Below are 19,700 nucleotides of genomic sequence, written 5' to 3'. Positions count from 1 at the left end.
GCTCTCTTTGTCTTACTGCTCCTTTCATTCTCCCCCCGTGTGGTGTTGTTTGCATGCGCGGTGTGTCTGCATGTGTGTGGGTGTGATGAGAGCCTGCACGAGCTTCACCATGTGTTTGCATGTGTGTGTATGTGGCTCCTGGCGCCACTCCAGGCCCATTGGAGGCTTAGCTCTCACCAGGATGTCCCCACAGGCCCCAGTCTTGGTAGGGTGCCTGGTCTTAGCCCTGCATGTGTCTTGGCTGAGTGCTTTTCAGATTATACACCACACTTGGTAAATTGCCTGGTGCGGGAGCGATTCTCCTGTTACCCTGGATCTACAACCCCCAACCTCCACCCCCATGCCTCACAACCCCAGGTCCTGTATTCTTGACCCATGAGGTCAGGGATCACATGAAACTCCATCCGCATAACCACAACATACACTGCCTCTGGCCTACATCTCCTGCTGCTTAAAAATACCAAACACAAACCAATAAAGACAAGAACAAGCCATATCCATACACCCAGGTCATCTAGAAACTGTTAAAATGTTTCTAAATTTCCCTAGGAACCAGCTTTAAACAGAAAACATCACATTTAAATCACATTTTCTGGTCATTTTGAATCTTAGTTACTAAACATAAACATTATATGATGTTGGAACATGAAAATATTCCTAACACATTGGAAGTGGCAGAGCTGATGATGTTGAGGACAAGGATGGACAGGATTAGGAATGAGGTCAGAGGTACAGCATAGGTGGAACGACTGGGAGATAAAGTTAGAGAGGCCAGACTGAGATGGTTTGGACATGTGCAGAGGAGGGACAGTGGGTGTATTGGTAGAAGGATGTTAGAGATGCAGCTGTATGGATGCAGTTAGAGAGGACATGGAGGGAGTTGGAGTGAGGACAGAGGACGCAGAAGACAGTTAGATGGAGGAGGATGACTCGCTGTGGCAACCCTTGAAAAGGGAGCAGTCGAAAGAAAAAAAAGATGATGCATAAAATCAAGTACATTTGGTTTTGAAAATAGAATATTGTTGGTTAATCAGACAATTTTTTAAAAACATTAAGCATCATAAAGTGGTGAACAAATGCCCATTTTCATTTCCTTAAGCAAAAGTTGACATTTTCAAACAAATGCTGCAAAAGAACAGATTTAATTTCAACATAATTGTTTAATTAAAATCCTCACACTGGAGACACACAACCATTTTGAATCTACTTTGAAAACTGACTGCATAGTTCTTCATTAATGGGGAATTTTCTGTGAAAAATATGGTTGTCACTCCTTTCATACTTTATTTAAATTATTTAAATAAAGTTATTTAAATTTAAAACACTGCAATCATTTTCTAAGCTGAAGTGCTTATTGTCATTATTAGTACGTTGCATAGGTTTTTCTATCAACTGTTTTCATAAAACAAAATTACAAATAAAGTTTCCATCAGTAAATTGTACCCATTAAAGATCAGATCATTTGTGTAATCTGAGGTGGAAACTGGGAAATATGGAAACACCTGAACAAAAAGGAGGATTCAGATTTATGGAAAGAAGTTTCTTCATCCATCTAGCTGTAATTTAACAGCATTTGTGAGCTTTATAAACATTCTGTGGACTCCTAGCACTCCTCTACGGAATAACAAAGATGCAAGCATAATATAACTGATCAATGCATTCCACCATGATAATTCATTAACATTGTTTTTAATCTTCACATCATTTTTATGAATTTGATTCTTTCATTATTGCCCAATGCTGAAACACAAGTGACAGTGTTTTGTTGCCTATAGGTGTCTGTCTATCAGCAAAATACCTCATGAAACAATGGATGGATTTAATGAAACTCTCAGAAACTAATCACTGGGTGTATATCTACATCTGAATAACTTTTAAACACAGCTCAAGATGGCCACTAGAGCTAAGCAACCTTAGCAAACACAAAAATTACTATAACTGTGCCAGTTTAACAGATATTAAACTAAAATTTGGTGTGGAAGTAGCTGAGAGTCATCCTTAACACATACTGCAAGTGTTAACGCATCTCGTAATATTGAATGAAACTGCATAATACATACAGTATACAATATACATATGATTGATTAGAATCATTATTCTGTTTGTTTTAGCAGCACCGTTGTATTACTTAAATATATTTGACAGAGTTTCCCCAAGAAAAGAGGCTAAGCCCGGTAGTAGGTGGCAGTTTGCCGGACGATCCCAGCCGACCGTGATTTAGTAAAAAAAAAAAAAAAGATTAAAGTTGACAGGAAAGTTGAAAATATGGTTATTTATTATGTGATATTGTAAGATATTTGTGCCAAATATTTACACAACTACAGTTTTACAAAAAGGCACTTTTGAAATACTTTTTTAAACAAAAATACAATAAAATAAATACCAATTGATTGCACCTAATTTGAATCCTAATTTAAGTTTCATTTACAAATAAATTAAATTAACATAAATGAAAAAGTGCAAACAAGACACCAACACACGTCTCACATCAAGGCCAATGAATAACAACAGAGAAAAATAGAGAGATGCTGTACTGTACTGTGGTTTTTGTGGCACAGGCTGCATGTTGGATCACTACATGTAACAACAACACAAAGCATTTCTAATGCTGAATTTAATAGCATCATTTTACTGGTAAACAAGCCCACCAGGCTTATAAAACACTGGGGGAAACCCTGTATTTGGTGTTGTAAAGCAGCATATTTAATGAGCGAGTCTCATTCTTAAAGCAATATTTCTGTTTGTGAGGCTCTACTGTATGCAATTTATAGCCCTAAAAGAATGTGTTTCAGTGCAACATTTTTTCCTCCCAATAAATACCATCAAATATTGAGATAAATTTTTAAGTCATAATATCCCTGCCTAATTATTACCTGTGTAAAAATGTAAATGTTTACCTCTTTCTTTTGCGAGTTAAGTAACAAAGCAAGCTCTTTTACTGCTGAACATCACTACAGGATATGAAGATATTCTCACATCAGGCCTGTCACGCCTCACTCTGTAACAGTGTGTCAACGCGCTCCACTTTCACTGTGACATCTTCGTCACGCTGCTGAAAATTAAATAAGCCGAGATGAAATCAAGAGCAAGTGAGAAAGAAAATGAGCACCATGATATTTGTTTTCAGACATACTGAAACAACAATGATCTAAAACCAACGGATGTTTTGCCAAATTAAACTGCTACCTGATTGTGAAAGGACTTATTTTCTCTACCGGCTGACAAATTAACAAGTAATTTATTGATCAGATCACTAATTAAGACCAACATACATGTCCTGCAGTTGGATACGTAAATAAGGTAAAAACAAAGCTGGCTGTACAAATATTCAAATCATAATCTTAACAGACTACCTTCACTTAAATAAAAATTATCAGCTGATACTGAAAATGTGTGCTCCACCAATAAAACACAAAGCAAGGGCAAATAAATTTAACCCAGAGTTTACGCTAGACGACAGTTGACTTAGCACGGCAGATTTTATTTTTTCTTTAAAACATGAACGAATCAACTCTGCTGCTACCCTGAATGCTGGATTATCAGCACAATTTGTTCGCTTTGTGTTATTTCCTGATCCTGCAAAGCACTCATTTCACCAGAAGGTACATTTTCTCGACTCCAAGGGTGACACTGCACTCTCCTGTGTCCTGTAGTCATCTCAGAAACACTCCCAAGACCTTCAGGCAATAGTTTTTTCAATTTGCTAACAGCAGATGGTGAGATGCACCAATACAATGTTGGGGGTCAACAAAAATTGTCTGCAAGAACCTAAAGAATAACTAGTTCATAATGAACACTTGCCTCAAACCTATCAGAGGGTTAACACGTAGTTGCTGACACTGAATTGCATGACATTGTGGTACACAGTCTCTGGCTCAAAATGACCAATAGCTTTCAAACCCCTCTACCATTGAAACTATTTAAAAAAGAAGAATAAAAGAAAATATTTGGATAATTTTCTGCTTGGATTAACAACTTCATTGCAAAGATTTATTTTTGATACAATGCCATTAGCAAGAATTTGGCAAAACAAGAATGTAAAGATCAAGATTTTTTTGTCCTCAATATGATCAGAGTCTCAATGCAATACTTGCATTTTTTTCCAGGCTTGCAGATTGCATACCATAAAGTTAATAAAAGTTATTAAAATCAATGACATGTGTATGACACCTCAGGTAAACCTGCATGTATGTTGTTTGTCAAATAGTTTCGGGGTAGAAATTTTAAATCGTAAACAGACAGTCAACAGCAGAGACTGGGAGTAAAGTGTGGTTAGCTAACCCAATATTGATTTTTAAAAAAAGGCTTTACAAGAATGTGAAACAAGTTTACAAGCTACAAAAATGTTTCACAAAAATTAAATAAATTAAAGAATAATTACTATAAATGTTTGTCATTTCAATATGGATTACAATCATGATTATTATTTTGTCACCAATTGTTATTCATCTGGTGTCACTAGTTAAAAAGTTGAAGGCTCTAGCACAGGACTTGGTTTCTTGACGAACAATGGGAATAAATGCCAACGTTCTGCTGTGGCCTGCTCTCAGGAATCCAGTGATTGTGGGCAAAAATTTCATCGTGGCCATTTCAAAATGGAGCAGGACCATTTACTGTGGCTTGGGTGTGAAGTTCATGGCAGCATGTCTCCACCTACATTAAAGAAGATGGGACATTAAGAACAACTCCCAATATAACTTTTTCCTTGCTCAAAAATTTTATCTTAAAATGGTTTTATTCTTGTTAGCTTAAAGACCATTCATTGAAAAAATGCTTATTGCCCACTCCTTTTTATGCCAGAGTTTTAAACTGACATGTTCTGATGAGAAATGACAGCATTAAAGCCATTTTGGTTAAACTTTGGATATGAGGTTTTGCACGACCTCGTGCAACATTGCGAGATCTTGTGAGATGTGTTAGCGTTCAAAGTTTGTGTTGAGGATGACTCTTAGCTACTACCACACCATATGTTAGCTCAATATCTCTAAGACTGACTGAGTTATAGCCATTTTTGTAAACTGTCATTTGGCTGTGGTAGATGTATTGATTAAGTTAATCAGTTGTAGATGCACATCCAATAATTACTTTTTGAGATGTTCATTGAAATCTGTCCCGTGGTTCATGAGATATTTTGCCAACACGACAGAAACAGTCACACACAGACATGGGCAAAAACATTATCACCCTTTCACCTTTGGCAGCAGGCAATAGTTAAAACGATCATCCTCCAGTGAGAAAAAAGCAAACACAGGAAGAAAACTGTTAACTGGTATTTAGGTGCAGGCTGTTTGAGTGTTGGAGTTTCCACTGTGAGAGCAGCTGAAGCCTGGCAGAGAGCAGACAGGAACTCTAAATGAGAGCAACTGAGAGGGAGAGAAGGCCTGTAGGCACTCAGCAGCGTCACTCAGTCTCTCCGTTTCCCATGAGCCCTCCCGCCGCCTCACCCTGCGTCTAACCGCCCGGCTCTCCATCCCCCACTCTTGGTGTCAGCCAAACAGCAAGCTCTGGCGGCTATGATGTCATAGTGCAGTCAAATTTCGTCCGAGCCAATCAAAGCATGTTCCTGAGCCCCAAAAGAGCGAGCCTGTTGGGCTGATCCAAACCAGGCCAGCGAGAAGCAGGCAGAAACAGAGATGCAGTGGAGAAAGAGAAAAACTCGAGAACCAATAAGTACTCAGCCAGAAAGCAGTATGAAGTGGGCACATAAGTATGGCATTTACAAGTAAGATAGAATCTAAAATTAAATAAAATTGCAGAACATTATTAAAATAACACTAGACAAAAAACTAACGAGAACACATAGTAAAGTCACCAACGGTGAACTTCATATGAACAGAATCAATACAAACTTATAAGAAATTAAATACATTATCACCTACTGCCTTTCATGCCAAAGTTTCCAATTAAGATCATCTTATGATGAGAAAGAATAGCATTACAGTCATTTTGGTCAAACCTTATAGATTGCAAAATCTTGCTAGATGAGATCAGTCTCAGATACAACGTCACTAAATCTTAGCTCAAAATCGGAAAAACTGACTGACTTATAGCCATTTTTTGTCTTGGCTAAGGTCAGCTGACTCAAAAAGTTAATTAGCTGTAGATGTACATCTAATGATTACTTTCTCAGTTCCAATAAATCTGTCCAGTGGTAAATAAGATATTTTATCTCTTTTTATTTTGCTAATGGACAAACAGGTCTGAGACTACCAGTTAATGCCAAAGTTTTCAGCAAAGAGATTGCACAATTTGTAGTGCTTGAAGTATGTGTGGGGGATAATGCTCAGCTAATACCACACCAAATTTTAGATTAATGTCTGTAAAACTGACTGAGTAATAGTTATTTTTGTGTTTGCTAAATATGTTTAGCTCTGGAAGCCATTTTAAATAGATTTGACTCCAAAGGTTAATCAGTTGCAGGTGTACATCCAAAGATTACTTTTACAAACATACACACAGGCAAAATCATTATTGCCCTTTTACCTTTGGTGGCAGGAGATAAAACTATAGTAGATAGTAGCGTATTTAAAAACCTTCATACTCTTGTATATGTAGCATCTAAAGCAGTTCAGGTCACCATAATCTTCTTGAAAGGACAACAAACCAGAAGTCCAAACACCAGATGGAACCACTGACTGATACTAAATATGGCTCGGCATTAGAAATGTTTAGTGCTGCTTCTCTAACAAGTAGCCACAAGACAAGTAACTCTGGTTTTAACAATACAACACCAAGCATAATGATGGTAATACATGTTAGTTATGCTTTAATAAATGCATGGATATTTACATTTTCCTACAAGAGGGTATTAAATGATTATTTGTTAGTTTGAATAATACCTGGGTGTTGTTTTTATATGTTCTTAACTGACTGCTCTGGTACAGAATGTGCAACATGTGGTGATCACCTGATCACAGACCAGCTCCTGCCACTGGCACTCCAATTAAGCCGTTGCTACGCAGTATGTGACACACCAGCAGAAAAGCCTGACAGAAAAGCACAGTACAAAAGACTAAAACCAACACAAGGGCATAAAAACCTAATTAGTAAATTTATTTAATATATAGATATGGTATAATATTCTGTAATCTGTTAAAACAAAAAAATCAGTCAGATCAGAACACAACTCAAGGCACTAACATGCATTATCTATACTATGGCCATAATGAAAAGAGCTGGGCTTAGCTGGAGAAGGAGGCAGAGAAGCAGGAAATGAAGAGCACGAGTATCCGCCCACGCTTGTCCATGCACACGTACCCTCCGCAGCCCACACCCCATCACACACTCAGAGAGGTGGGTCTGGATGGAGGTTTCTATGGTAATAATATCACGTAATTAAATATTCTTAAAACAACCTTCTCCACATATTTCATATCACCCACACTCTGTAAAGGCCTAATCCACAAAATAACAGCTGTGAACATTTATCACCTAAAATAAATAAAAGCTTAGCATTGCTTGAAGGAATGCAGATCACCAACATCCTGATAAAATAACATCATATGTAATGTTGCAAGTTGTCACGCTCAGAAATTATGTTGGTAATGACTCTCAGATACAACCAACTCCAATATTAGCTCAATAAATTGAACTGACTGAATTAGTGTTGGCTAATGTGGATTATCTGTGGCAGTAATCTCGAATTGGACTGACTCCAAAAGTTAATCAGTTGTGGATGTACATGCAGTGATTAGTTTCTGAGAGTTTCATTAAAATGAGATATTTTGCTAACAGACAATCACGGGTCATTCCAAAAGTTACTGCCAACATTTTAGGGAAAGATGTCACTCAGTGACTAGCTCTTGGAGTATGTGTTGTGAATGATTCCCGGCTACTACCACATCAAATTTTGGCTATAAAAGGGAGAATTATAGGTCAGTTGGCTGTGGCAGCCATCTTAAATGAGGAAAACTCCAAAAGTTAATCACTTGTAGATGTACAACCAATGGTCACTTTCTGTGAATTTCATTAATAAGTCCAGTGGCTCATGAGATATCTTAGTAACAGAAACACACACACACACACACACACACACACACACACACAGAGACACAGACACACACTATCCCCCACCTTCGCCTTTCAGCAGTGGGTCATAATCAACTTTTACCACATATCTAATATCATCAACACCCTCTGTAAAGGCCTAATCCATAAAATTACAGCTGCATTAAAAAACACAAGTTTGTGTCTTTTTTTCCCGCTCACACTTGCAACAACTAGGCTGTGGTAAATCACTTAAAAACCTGTCAAGTAGATTCCAGAGAATCTATTTTAACACAAAACAGATCTAAAAGTATTTGTGGTTTGGTCAACAAAAAAGAAAAGAAAGAAAATCTAGTTCTGGGCAAATCCTGTTTATTGTTACAGACAAGGGTGATGTTTGGCCTCTGAAATACAACGATGGGGACACTTTGTTGAGGATGTAATTGCTGTCATGCATCTGTCCAACTGGCTGCCTGAGACTTGGCAGAAAGGCTGCAAAGAAGCCTCAGATTTTCACTGTGAGAGTACACCCACCAGAGCTGCCACTGAGACAACTGCCAGCGTGGGAAATTAACACCAGCTAACTGCCAAACAAAGTACGAGCCCTGTCAAAGTTTGGAACTTAGTCAGTTTGTGTATATTAGCAAATAATCCGACAACTTCTAACACTTGATGAATTGGCATCATGAAGTGCCCAGTGACACCAGAGTTTGTCACTTTACAAGTTAGTAAACACAACAACACATTTAGAACATTTAGTGCAAACGCTGTCACACACTGACAGACAAAGGTACTTGTTCAAATGATGACTAACAGTCAGGTGCCCATAAGATGACCGAAACAATCCTATAATCATTTCTCAGGTCAACGGTGAACTCACTTCTTCCTGTGTGAATCAGCAATTACACAACAACAACAACCTTTATCTTCCTGTTTTTTATTTTTCCAAATGCTTTTTGCAATCTAGCTAGTTCTGACTACTTTGTGCTATTTTAACCATTCATATATCAATGTTAAGCTCATTCAGGAGGTGGGTGATTTTTGTAACTTTTATACCTTTTCTTTTAGCTACGGTTCCACTACTTTTAGCTTGCCTTCTGCTACTTTTAGCCTTTAGCCAGCCTTCTGATACTTTTAGCTAGGGCTGTGTAAATAATGATCAACTTTGTAATTTCAGTTTTTGTTCTCAGCAATTATGAAAACAGCATAATAATGAAAAAAACGCTTAAAAATGTTTTGCCATATTCCGCTTTGCCAACAGGCTTTCTTCTTACTTTGCCTCCTAAATGACTTGGTTTAGACACTTTTAGCTAGCATTTTGCTACTTCTAGCTTTTAGCTAGTGTTCTGCTTCCTTTAGCTTTAATAACTCAGTTTTGGCTTCTTTATTAAAATTCAGGGTCATTCAGCATTCAGACTATTTTTGCAAATAAGTATAATTTCTCTAGTTCCAACCAGAAATGGATGTTTTATTCCAGCTTCTTTCATAACAGAAGAACAAGGAACCTCTGAGGGTTAACAGATAGAATGGAATTACAGGGACCAACAGGTTTGATTTGCACCACTGCATTTGAAATGTTGTGATACCACAATCAAAATGGCCATTAATGAACAATTCATACACTAATAACAACAGAGGACTCTGTAGTTGTCCACATCTGATATATATTTTATTACCTGCTGCAGAAGGTGAAAGGGCGGTAAGGTTTTTGCCCATGTCTCTCTGTGTGTTTGTCTGTTAGCAAAATATCCCATGAACCACTGGAGAAATTTAAATAAAAGTCTTCAATAGACTTTACAAGTGATTAACTTTTGTAGTTAACCCAATCAAAGATGGCCACCAGAGCTAAGCAACCTTATCAAACACATAAATAGAGCTAAAATCTGGTGTGGTGTGTTCTCCAACACATACTCAGAGCACTAACACATCTTGTAAGATCTCATAATATCACATGAGATGGCACATAATGTCAAGGTTTGACCAAAACAGCTACAACTTCGTTCCTTCTCATCATAAGATGAACTTAGTTTAAAACTTTGCCATGAAAGGCAGCAAGTGACTTACATTCCTTTAAAAAAATGCTTGGCCCTTTAAGTTTTTTAATCAAAATCTGAAAGAGTGCTACAAACAATCAGAAGGATTTAAAGACGCTGAAACTCACAGGACAGATCAGCTGACTTAGTACTGATCAGTTGATTTCTGGTATTGGTTTTATTTTGAAAACCGATCTGATTTTCTTTAATATTCTTGATTCTGTTCCTCTGTCTTTTCTGATCTTGGCTTCTTAGCATAGCGACCAGCTACTTGTTTTTAATGGAGCAGTGTGCTGATGAACTTCTTCGACATTTCTTCAAAACATACTAACACAGCCCAAATGTGTCACAAGTAAGAGAATGAGAAATGGACTCCCACTGCACTACCAACACAGGGGGACTAAAGCTACTTTTGTAATCTTGCACAAAAAGAGGATCTAAAGCTATTTTCATTTCAGATTTTAACAGTTTTAATCAAGTGAGAATGTGATATCACTCCAATCCAGACAAGTACAGTAACATCATGTCTCTTTCAAACTTGAGATATGCAACATTCATGGTTTCAACAATCTGATAAAGCAATGGCATTCAATCATTAACATAACAGTCATTTTCCCAATAATGTCCCTCATGTTTTGTTCAAATATTCCCATGAAAGTGTCAATAGTGATTGTCCATGACAGACAGTTCATACACAAAAGTGGTCTACAGTAAATGTCCTCACAGAGTCACAAAACAACACATTATATTAACATCAATCATTTAAGCATAACAAGAATGTGGTGGTTTTGTACCATGGTAGAACCTTACAGTCAGCGTTCAACTCCAGAGAGAACTGATTGTAGAGCTGTCATGTTTAGTCTTTTATTTTGTACTTTAATTTGAAAGTATTCATTTACATTTTATTCTGTGATATACTAAATGCTAAAAGTTAAATTAATTAACAGGTCACAAGTCCATCACAGGGACACAGAGACAAACGAGACAACCAACCATTCACGCTCTTACTCACACCTAGGGACAATTTACCAATTAACCTAACATGCATGATTTTTGGTCTGTGGGAGGAAACCCACATGATCACAGGAAGAACATGTAAACTCCCCCCAGAAAGGCCCCAGGTCAGGAAGTGATCCTGCAACCTTCTTGCTGAGAGGCGACAGCTCTAACCACTGTGACGCTGTGCCACCCTGGATCTACATCTAAACCTGATTAACTTGAGAGGGGTCTAGCTGCAGCTCATGGAGGAAAATCTCCAACGGAAATATGTAATCTCCATCCCTGGAAACACTTAAGCTCCAACCACCAAAAATACATTTTCTGTGTTTGAAAATGAAATCCAGTGCGTGATCTAAACCCCCTCCCCTCCTGCCACATACATATACATTTTTTTTCTATTTGCAAATAACGATCGCAGAAATCAAAACAAGAAACAACAACTTTGTTCTGGTGGTTTCCTTTTGCTGTAGATCACATTTTTCTGGTCACATGGGATGAAGCTTTTCCCCCATGGTTTGCAGCTAAACACCCTTGATTAAATTTTGGGGTTAACCCAAATCAAGATAGCCTCCAAAGCTATTCAACTTCAGCGAACACTATTTTACAGCTGATGAGCTAAAACTAGGTGTCAGTCAGAACATATTCTATGGGTAACGACAGATCAAGCGAGACCTCTTAATTATCAGTTATCTCTTGTTCATTTGGCTCAGATGCTGAAAAACAAGACAAGTTGGAGCTAACTGTTTTAAATTAAACCACAAAGAACCAAGGTTAAGGCAGTGTTTCTATTTTATTTATTAATGCGATCTGTTGGATTTTTCAAGATTTCAGAAAGCCCCATGTGAAAACTCTGGGATAGTTAATCTTGAGTTAAGGGGAACTGAGTTTTCTGTTCCAGAAAAACAGGTAAGTGAACTTCTTAGTCTATCACCATGGTAACAGACTCTGAAGTAAACGTGCTGGCTGGCAGGTTTACTATCAGAAACGGAGTTTCTGTCAGACTATTCCCACCTGAAGCACCTGTCCTACATGAGTTGTTCAGTTTTAATCAATACCACTTATATTGAAGCTGAATTACTTCATAAAATCATGTGTTAGGGGAGGATTTTCTCACCTAGATTGGTTGTGCTCTAATTCCCAGATCGTTTTCTGTTTGAACGGTATTACTTTTCATCAGATTCACTCTTAAACAAAAATAAATTATTCCCCATTCCTTCGGTCTTCTTTATTCTCTACAAGCACAAATGCAACAGTTAAGTTTTGTATTTATTTTTTTTTCAACAATTAGTATCTTTTACCTGTGAACATACACCCACCTTAACTGGATTTCTATTATTACAATTTCTAGATTCACTTTTCTTTTTCTGAGGTTCAAACAAGAATTTCTTTCTCTGATTTAAGTCTTCAGGAGACGCTGCCTGTATAACTCTTTTACTGAATTTCTGTTCTGTAGATATGATACAGGCCCAGCTCTATAAATCTAGCTGATAGTGATCATCCTGACAGAGAATAATTGTTGTTCTTTAGTGTTTCTAAAAGTAGCAAAAGGTAAAAACTTTGATTAAATCTTTTATTTACAGCAACTTTTTATTTGTTACAGAAGTCCAAGTTCATTAAGTGTCAGTCCATAATTTTATTTTTCATTTTGGTTTTATTTAAACAACTTCTGTAATCAAAATGAATAACTATAAAATCAGTTTGTTGTTGTGAGAATCTCCTTTTACAGACATCTTTTGACAACGAACAGACTTTTTTCTTTTTGACTAAAATGTTTTTTAAAGGAATGTGGTTGATTGACTTTTTTGTAATAAGTTGACTCATCATATAAATGTGAAAAAAAAATCTATTATTGGAAACAAACCAGACTACATAAATAAAAACTCTTGAGTCTGTACTTTCAGAAGTACTTGGTAGGTACATATTTAGCATACTTGTGTTCAGAAACCACCTAGATCTGGTTTTCCTGCAGATGCCATGGTGAATTGAGTCATCGAGGCTCCATTGATTGTGGCTCTTTACTGAGCACTCCTAACTCAAGGTTAACATACTCAGATTTGATTAAACTCATTGTATTCAGCGGTTTTAAAACCAGAAACTCAGAGTTTTCCCGTTGTAAGAGAACAGAGTTCAGTTTACCTCTCCAAACAGAAGCCACTGCCGTGTGAAGCTGTCTTTAAACGTGACAGCAGCAGGTCACACGTGTTCAAACTGAGATGTAGATGTTACCAGGTCTAACTTTATTAAAAAAATTATACTAGAGCATAAAGCTGAAAATCTAAACTTGACTCAACTTCCAGAGAAAGATTAAAGGCCTAGCACTTCTTGAATGAATGCATATTGCTGCTTTTCATGCCAGTTTTAAACTAAAATCATCTGATGTTGAGAAATGACGAGGTTATGGCCATTTTGGTCAAACCTTTGTAAATAACGTTATGTGTGATCTTACACAACATCATGAGATACACAATAAGAGTGTGTTGAGTGTGACCCTCAGCTACAATCACATTCAATTTTAGCTAAATTGCTGCGTTTGCCAAGCTTGCTTAGTTATGGAAACCATCTTGAATTAGGCTGACTCCAGAAATTAGTCAGTTGTAGATGTACATCCAATAATAACTTTTGGAGAGTTTCTTTATAATCCATCTAGTGGTTCAAGAGATGTTTTAGTAACAGACATACGAACTCATGCACAGACACGGGCAAAAACATCACCGTTATCTTTTCTTTTTGGCGACGGGTGATTAAAAAAAGCATCCTTAACACCAGGTGGTAATTCTTTTGAATCACTATTTGTACTAAAACTATGGTATTTCTACAATTTATAATCAACATTGTAGTTGCTGATTTTACTCTACCTTTACAAGACGGAATAGGAGGTCATGTTCACCTCAACAATTGTTTTGAATCAAGTCTCAGAAATTGCTAATCTTGCCAGGCCAAACTCCAGATTAGCTGGTCTACTTTCCACACCGCTAATCTTTCATCTGATGACCAGTTCATACTTAGTCACGACACCTTCGAGCCTACGGGAGGAAAGAATGAGGAAAAGGGGCTGCAGGCGTTGGATGAATGACTTGTGGCCGGCACGGTTAATAAAAAAGAAAAGGAAAAAAAAAAACACAAACAAAGACATCAAGGCTGAAGGAGGGAGCTTTTGTCCACTGCTCATTCAAAGGAAGTCAGGGCCTTCCCAAGATGGTCCTTATTGTCTTGCAAAGTTACAGCCATCTCTTGAAGGGTTCGGCTTTGTTGTAATGCTGGGCTGAACTGATCTCAGGAAATGTCAACACGGCTTAATTTTCACTTCAATCATGACTATATTTTTCATCCAAATTATTATAAACTATAGAAGAGGAATAATTTAAATGTATGTATATTCAGTAATGAGATTTTTATGCTTTGTGGTTTTAATTTGGGCCAAATTAGCCTTCTACAATTATTTTAATGTTTCCTGTAAAACAACAATTTATGGTATTAATCTGAGCAGTTTGGTCGTTTTTGACTGATTACACTCAATTTGCAGGAGTGCTGTGCAGCAGTATGGGGGCCAAAATACACCATCTTAAAGCTATAAAGCAGACAGGAAAGGAAATAAGTTGCAAACAATTAGTGTGCAAGAAACGAGGGATGTGAGCCTAACTGGCTGGCATGAAAATATGGACCAAATTAAGCAGCATTTTGCTATTGAAATGTTAACCTTCCACCTTGTTGTGGACGTAATCCTGTTCTCATGCAGGTAGGTCTTGTTTAATTTGATATATGATGCTCACTACAAGCTATTTTTGGTTACAGGTACCTGAGCCGAGTGGAGTCACTGTGTTCCTGTTTCACTAAACAACTGTCAATGCAAACAGGTCTTAAACATTTAACCAATCACTCTTGGTTTCCTCAAAAAGGGAACTATACAATTAGGATACACAACCACTACTAGGACTATAATGTTCAAAATAAATACATGAAAATAAAATAAAGGCCTTGCATTCCTTGAAGGAATGCATGTCGCCCACCGCCTTTCAGGCAAGAGTTTTAGACTAAGATCATCTTAACATATGAAATGACAAAGTTGTTGCCGTTTCGGTCAAACCTGGAAATACAATTTTATTTGATCCCATGCAATACTGCAAGATGTCACTTCTACAGTGTGTTGTGAATGACTCTCAGCTACTACCATATCAAATTATAGCTCAGTATCTGTAAAAATATATAAATTATAGCCATTTTTGTTGGCTAATGAGGATTAGCTGTGGCAGCCATCTTAAAATGGGTTAGCTCAGAAAGGTTATCAGGTATAGATCATGAAATATTTTGCTAAGAGACAAAGTTGACTTCAAAATTTGAAAGTAAGACCTTGCACAATCTGTTCACACTCAGAATATGTGTTGGAGACCAGTCTCAGCTACTACCACACCAAACTTTAGGTCAATATCTGTAAAACTGATTAAGTTACAGCCATTGTTGTGTTTTCTAAGGTCACTTGTCTGTGACAGCCATCTTAAATTGGGTTGGCTCCGAAAGTCGATGAGTTATAGATGTACACCTAATGATTCCTTGCTGCAAGTTTAATGAAAATTTGTCCAGTGGATCATAAGATATTTTGCTAACAGTCAGGCTTACGCACAAGACATGAGCAAAAACATTTTCGTCCACCTTAACCTTTCTGCATCGGGCAATACCAGAGATTTTTAAACTCACAATCTATATCTTCATCAGATTTTAGTTACCATTTAACTATCAAGAAAAACAAGGACCTCCACAAAGAGAGAAAAATAATTACCCTCAAATTTAACTGATGGTGCTGCTACAGTAACTTTCCACATGATGGGTATTTTTACACCTTTTTCACCTTCAGGGTGTGAGAGCTGAAAATGAGTGGGAAGGGGAATCGGGAATCTTAATTAGGTATTAAGAGCAGTTGCCTGTACAAAAATAAATAAATTTAAAAAATAAGGCACCCTGATATCTAAAAGCATGACAGGATGTTTTTTTATATTGCAGTTTTCTACTATTTTTAGCTCTCAAAACTAAGTGCCGCTTTTAACTTTTGTCTCCCTCCTCTTGTAAGCACTCCATGATGCTTTGTCAGTCCTGTGCGGGTTCTGCACATCAGTAGAGTACTCAGAATGTTCCTTAGGAGCCAGTAGGCAGAACAATAGTTCCAAGGCACCCAAAACTTTCAGAATATCTTTGCCATACCGCCTCATAAAACCCTAATAAATACTTTAGCTGCATTAATATATTGAAGTCAGGCTTTGGGTTTAAGCTGGGGCGCATATATGGAACAAAAAAACAACAACAAAAGAAGCAGGGAAAATCAGAAGCAATTTTTAAGACAACCACTGCTCTTCATCGCCATCCTCCTCATCATCTCTCTTTAGCTTTAGGGAAATAAACAGAAGAAAAGGCGGACCACGGTTTAAGTGCAGAAAGAGCCTGCGTGGAAAAATGGCGTGTCCGCCGTACAAAAATACGAGGAGCCTGTAAAATGTAGCCCCCCAGTCTCTTACCTCCAACCCGGTACATGTTCGCTGCCATGACTGCCCCCAGTCCCCTGGCTTCCTCTCCAGGTAGAGGGGTGGCTCTCTTGTCTCGCGCTGCCGGAGCTGTGTGTTGGAAAATGGTGGATTGATCGATACGAAACAGACTGCCCGAGAGGCCTTAAAGAGACAGCGCACCTCTTCGGGAAAGCAGCACAACTTCGACGGTACACGCGGCGTAACGAAGCGCCACTTTAGTCCCGTTACATTTTACCACCTTTTCACCGAAACGCTTTCGACGCCAAAGCACGCCTTTTGTCCCACAAAAAGAGCACGGAGCGTCTCAGTGCCGCCAAAAACACGCGCTCTGCCTTTAATGGTGCTTTCAGTTCAGGCTTCTTTATTAGTCAGGCAGTTATATAGAGGTGAGGAGAATAAAGCATGGATACAAATCCACTTCTGGGTAAAAAAAAAAGTAAGTTTAATTGAAGCCTTGGTCAATTTGATAGCTGAAGCGCCGGAGTAGTTTTCACTTCTCGTCAATCAACTGTGATATCGCGATACTTTAAAGTAAAGTCGAGTTAGGTCTATTTGTGTCTGACTCATTTCAATCATGAACTCATTTCAATCATGAACTCAGTGCGTGTTTAGATCAAATAAAAATACCAAACACTGAAGCTAAAGAATAAATACAACACGAGTTTAAAAATATGTAAGGCAACAAAAATATAAACAACAGTATTTAAAAGCCTGACATTCTTTGAAGGGATGCATATCGCCCGCCACCTTTCATGCAAGCGTTTTATATCAAGATCATCTTATGTTATAACCCTAACCCTAGAGTTGTAGCAGTTGGTCAAATCTAAAGTACTTTATGCCTGATCTCGTGAAATGCCACGAGATGTGTCAGCTCTTGGAGTTTGTGATAGGGATGACTCTCAAGCACTACCACTCCCAATTTTATCACCTGTGAAATTGACTGAGCTATAGCCATTTTTGTATTGTCTAATGTCGACAAGCTGTGGCGAGTACCTTGAATAACTGTGACACCACAAGGTAATCGGTACGTCCAAAGATGACTTTCTGAGAAATCTGACCAATGGTTCATGGGATATTTTGCTAACCGATAAATAGTGTTCATCCAACAGTTAATCCCAAAGTTTTAAGCAAAGATCTCGAGCAATGTTTAACACTACACAAATCCTGTGCAATTGGTTAGAATATAAATTGGGGATCACTCTCAGCTACAAACACATCAAATTTTATCTAAATAACTGTGAAATTAACTGAGTTATACCCATTTTTGCATTCTCTAAGATCACTTATCTGCCGTAAACATCTTGAATTAGCTCCAAAGGGTTATCAGCTGTAGATGTACATCAAACAATTATTTTCTGAAAGTTTCATTAACATCTGACAAAAGGCCCATGGAATATTTCGCTAACAGTTAAAGGCAAGATTTTAAAAACAACACATAATAAGTTAGCACTTGGAGTATAAACTGGGATGCCACTCAGCTATTACCACACCAAATTTTATCTCAGTAACTGTAAAATTTTCTTAGTCGTAGACAGTTTTTTGTTGGCTAAAGTTGCTTAGTGGTGACTACTGTCTTGGATGGGGTTGACTCCAAAAGTTAACTAGAGTGCGCAAACCTCCACCAAAGTGTCATTAAAAGATAAGCCAACGCAGATCACCTCTAATCAATTGTTTCTTGTGACAACCCCAACATTTCCTAAAAATGTCATGAAAATTTCCTTCATTAGTTTTTAAGTAATCTTGTGACCTCCTTGGTGTAGGTGACTGGTTGTCGATGTACATCCAACAATTCCTTTCTGACAATTTAATTATAATCCGTTTATTGATTCATTACATATTTTTTTAGACAAACAAACAAATGAGCACACCCAGAAACATGTAAAATCATGATCACTTTGCCTTTAGTGGAAAGTGAAAATGATAAAATGCAATGTTTGGAATTGGTGTTTTTGAACATTTTGATTTGAATCCACAATTAGACCTAAGTTTCTGCCATGCTCCTAAAGTTTAACAGGCAGTGGAGTCAACAAATAACTGATTTGTTTTTTAAGAGACTCAGGACCAACAAGAAGGATGTCTGGTTTGTCCCAATTTAGCTTCAAGAAGTTCTATTACAACCAAATTTTGACATCAGTGACAAACTGGATAAGTTCATTATCGCCTGTGTGTGTGTCTGTGTTTTAGCAAAATATTTCATGAACCACTGAACAAATTTTTATGAAACTTATGGAGAGTAATCATTGAATGTACATCTACAGATGATTAACTTTTGAAGTCAACCCTATTCAAGATGTCTGCCACAGCCAGTTGACCTTAGCAAACACAAAGATGTCTATAACTCAGTTCATTTCACAAATATTGACCTAAGGTTTTGTGTGGTAGTACACACATATTCTGAGCTCTAACAAATTACATAAAATGTTTCCAATAATCACTGACTTGACATCTACAGCTGACTAACTTTTGGATTTAACCTAATTCAAGATGGACACCACAGCAGAATGATTTTAGACAACACAAAAATGGCTCTATCTCAGTCAATTTTAAATTATTGAGCTAAAAGTTGGTGTGGTAGTACCTGATAGGCATCCTCAACACATATTCTGAGTGCTGACTGATTATGTGAGATTTGGTTTGAAAACTTTGTCGTTAATCATTACTGTTTGCTTTCAAAATATCTCATGGAGCACGGGAGAGAACAACGGCTGTGCATCTACAACTGATTAACTTTTGGAGTCACCCCAAACCAAGATCACAGCTCATCAGTATTAGCAAACACATAAATAGCTATGACTCAGTCAATTTTGCAGACGTTGAGCTGACGTTTGATGTGGTAGTAGCTGAGAGTCATCCTCAACATATTCTCCCAGAGCTAACACATCTCACAGGATCTCTCATAAGACTGCACCTTACAAGGTTTGACCAAAACTCCTGCAACGCCATTATTTCACATAATAAGATGATTTTAGTTTAAAACTTTGGCATTTAAGGCAGGCAGGCGATATGCATTCGTCCAATGAATGCTAGGCCTTTAAATCCTGAGTCAACAAATGTTCAGCATACTATAGTGGATTAATTTTTAAAATATACAATCTAATGTTTTTTGCAAAACTATACTAATATATTTATGAAGTGTATTTTATTTGTTATGATGCAACCAAGAGAGAGA

At 37.5% G+C, this 19,700-nt stretch overlaps 1 protein-coding gene across 2 annotated transcripts in view; it reads right to left on the bottom strand.

The window, feature by feature from the left end:
* Positions 1-16,934, bottom strand: part of mta1 (metastasis associated 1) — a 58,027-nt gene extending 41,093 nt beyond the window's left edge. The window contains exon 1 of one of the 2 annotated variants that reach the window (XM_017421585.3): positions 16,523-16,934. In XM_017421585.3, the coding sequence (XP_017277074.1) occupies positions 16,523-16,550 (28 nt within the window). In that variant the 5' untranslated portion in view covers positions 16,551-16,934. The remainder of the gene's footprint in view (positions 1-16,522) is intronic. The other variant, XM_017421584.3, reaches the window with a different exon arrangement.
* Positions 16,935-19,700: the final 2,766 nt, after the last annotated feature.

This window comes from Kryptolebias marmoratus, linkage group LG10, assembly GCF_001649575.2.
Source record: "Kryptolebias marmoratus isolate JLee-2015 linkage group LG10, ASM164957v2, whole genome shotgun sequence".
Lineage (NCBI taxonomy): Eukaryota > Metazoa > Chordata > Actinopteri > Cyprinodontiformes > Rivulidae > Kryptolebias > Kryptolebias marmoratus.
Note: the sequence above shows the minus strand (reverse complement) of the source record. Positions and strands in the feature narration are given on the sequence as shown.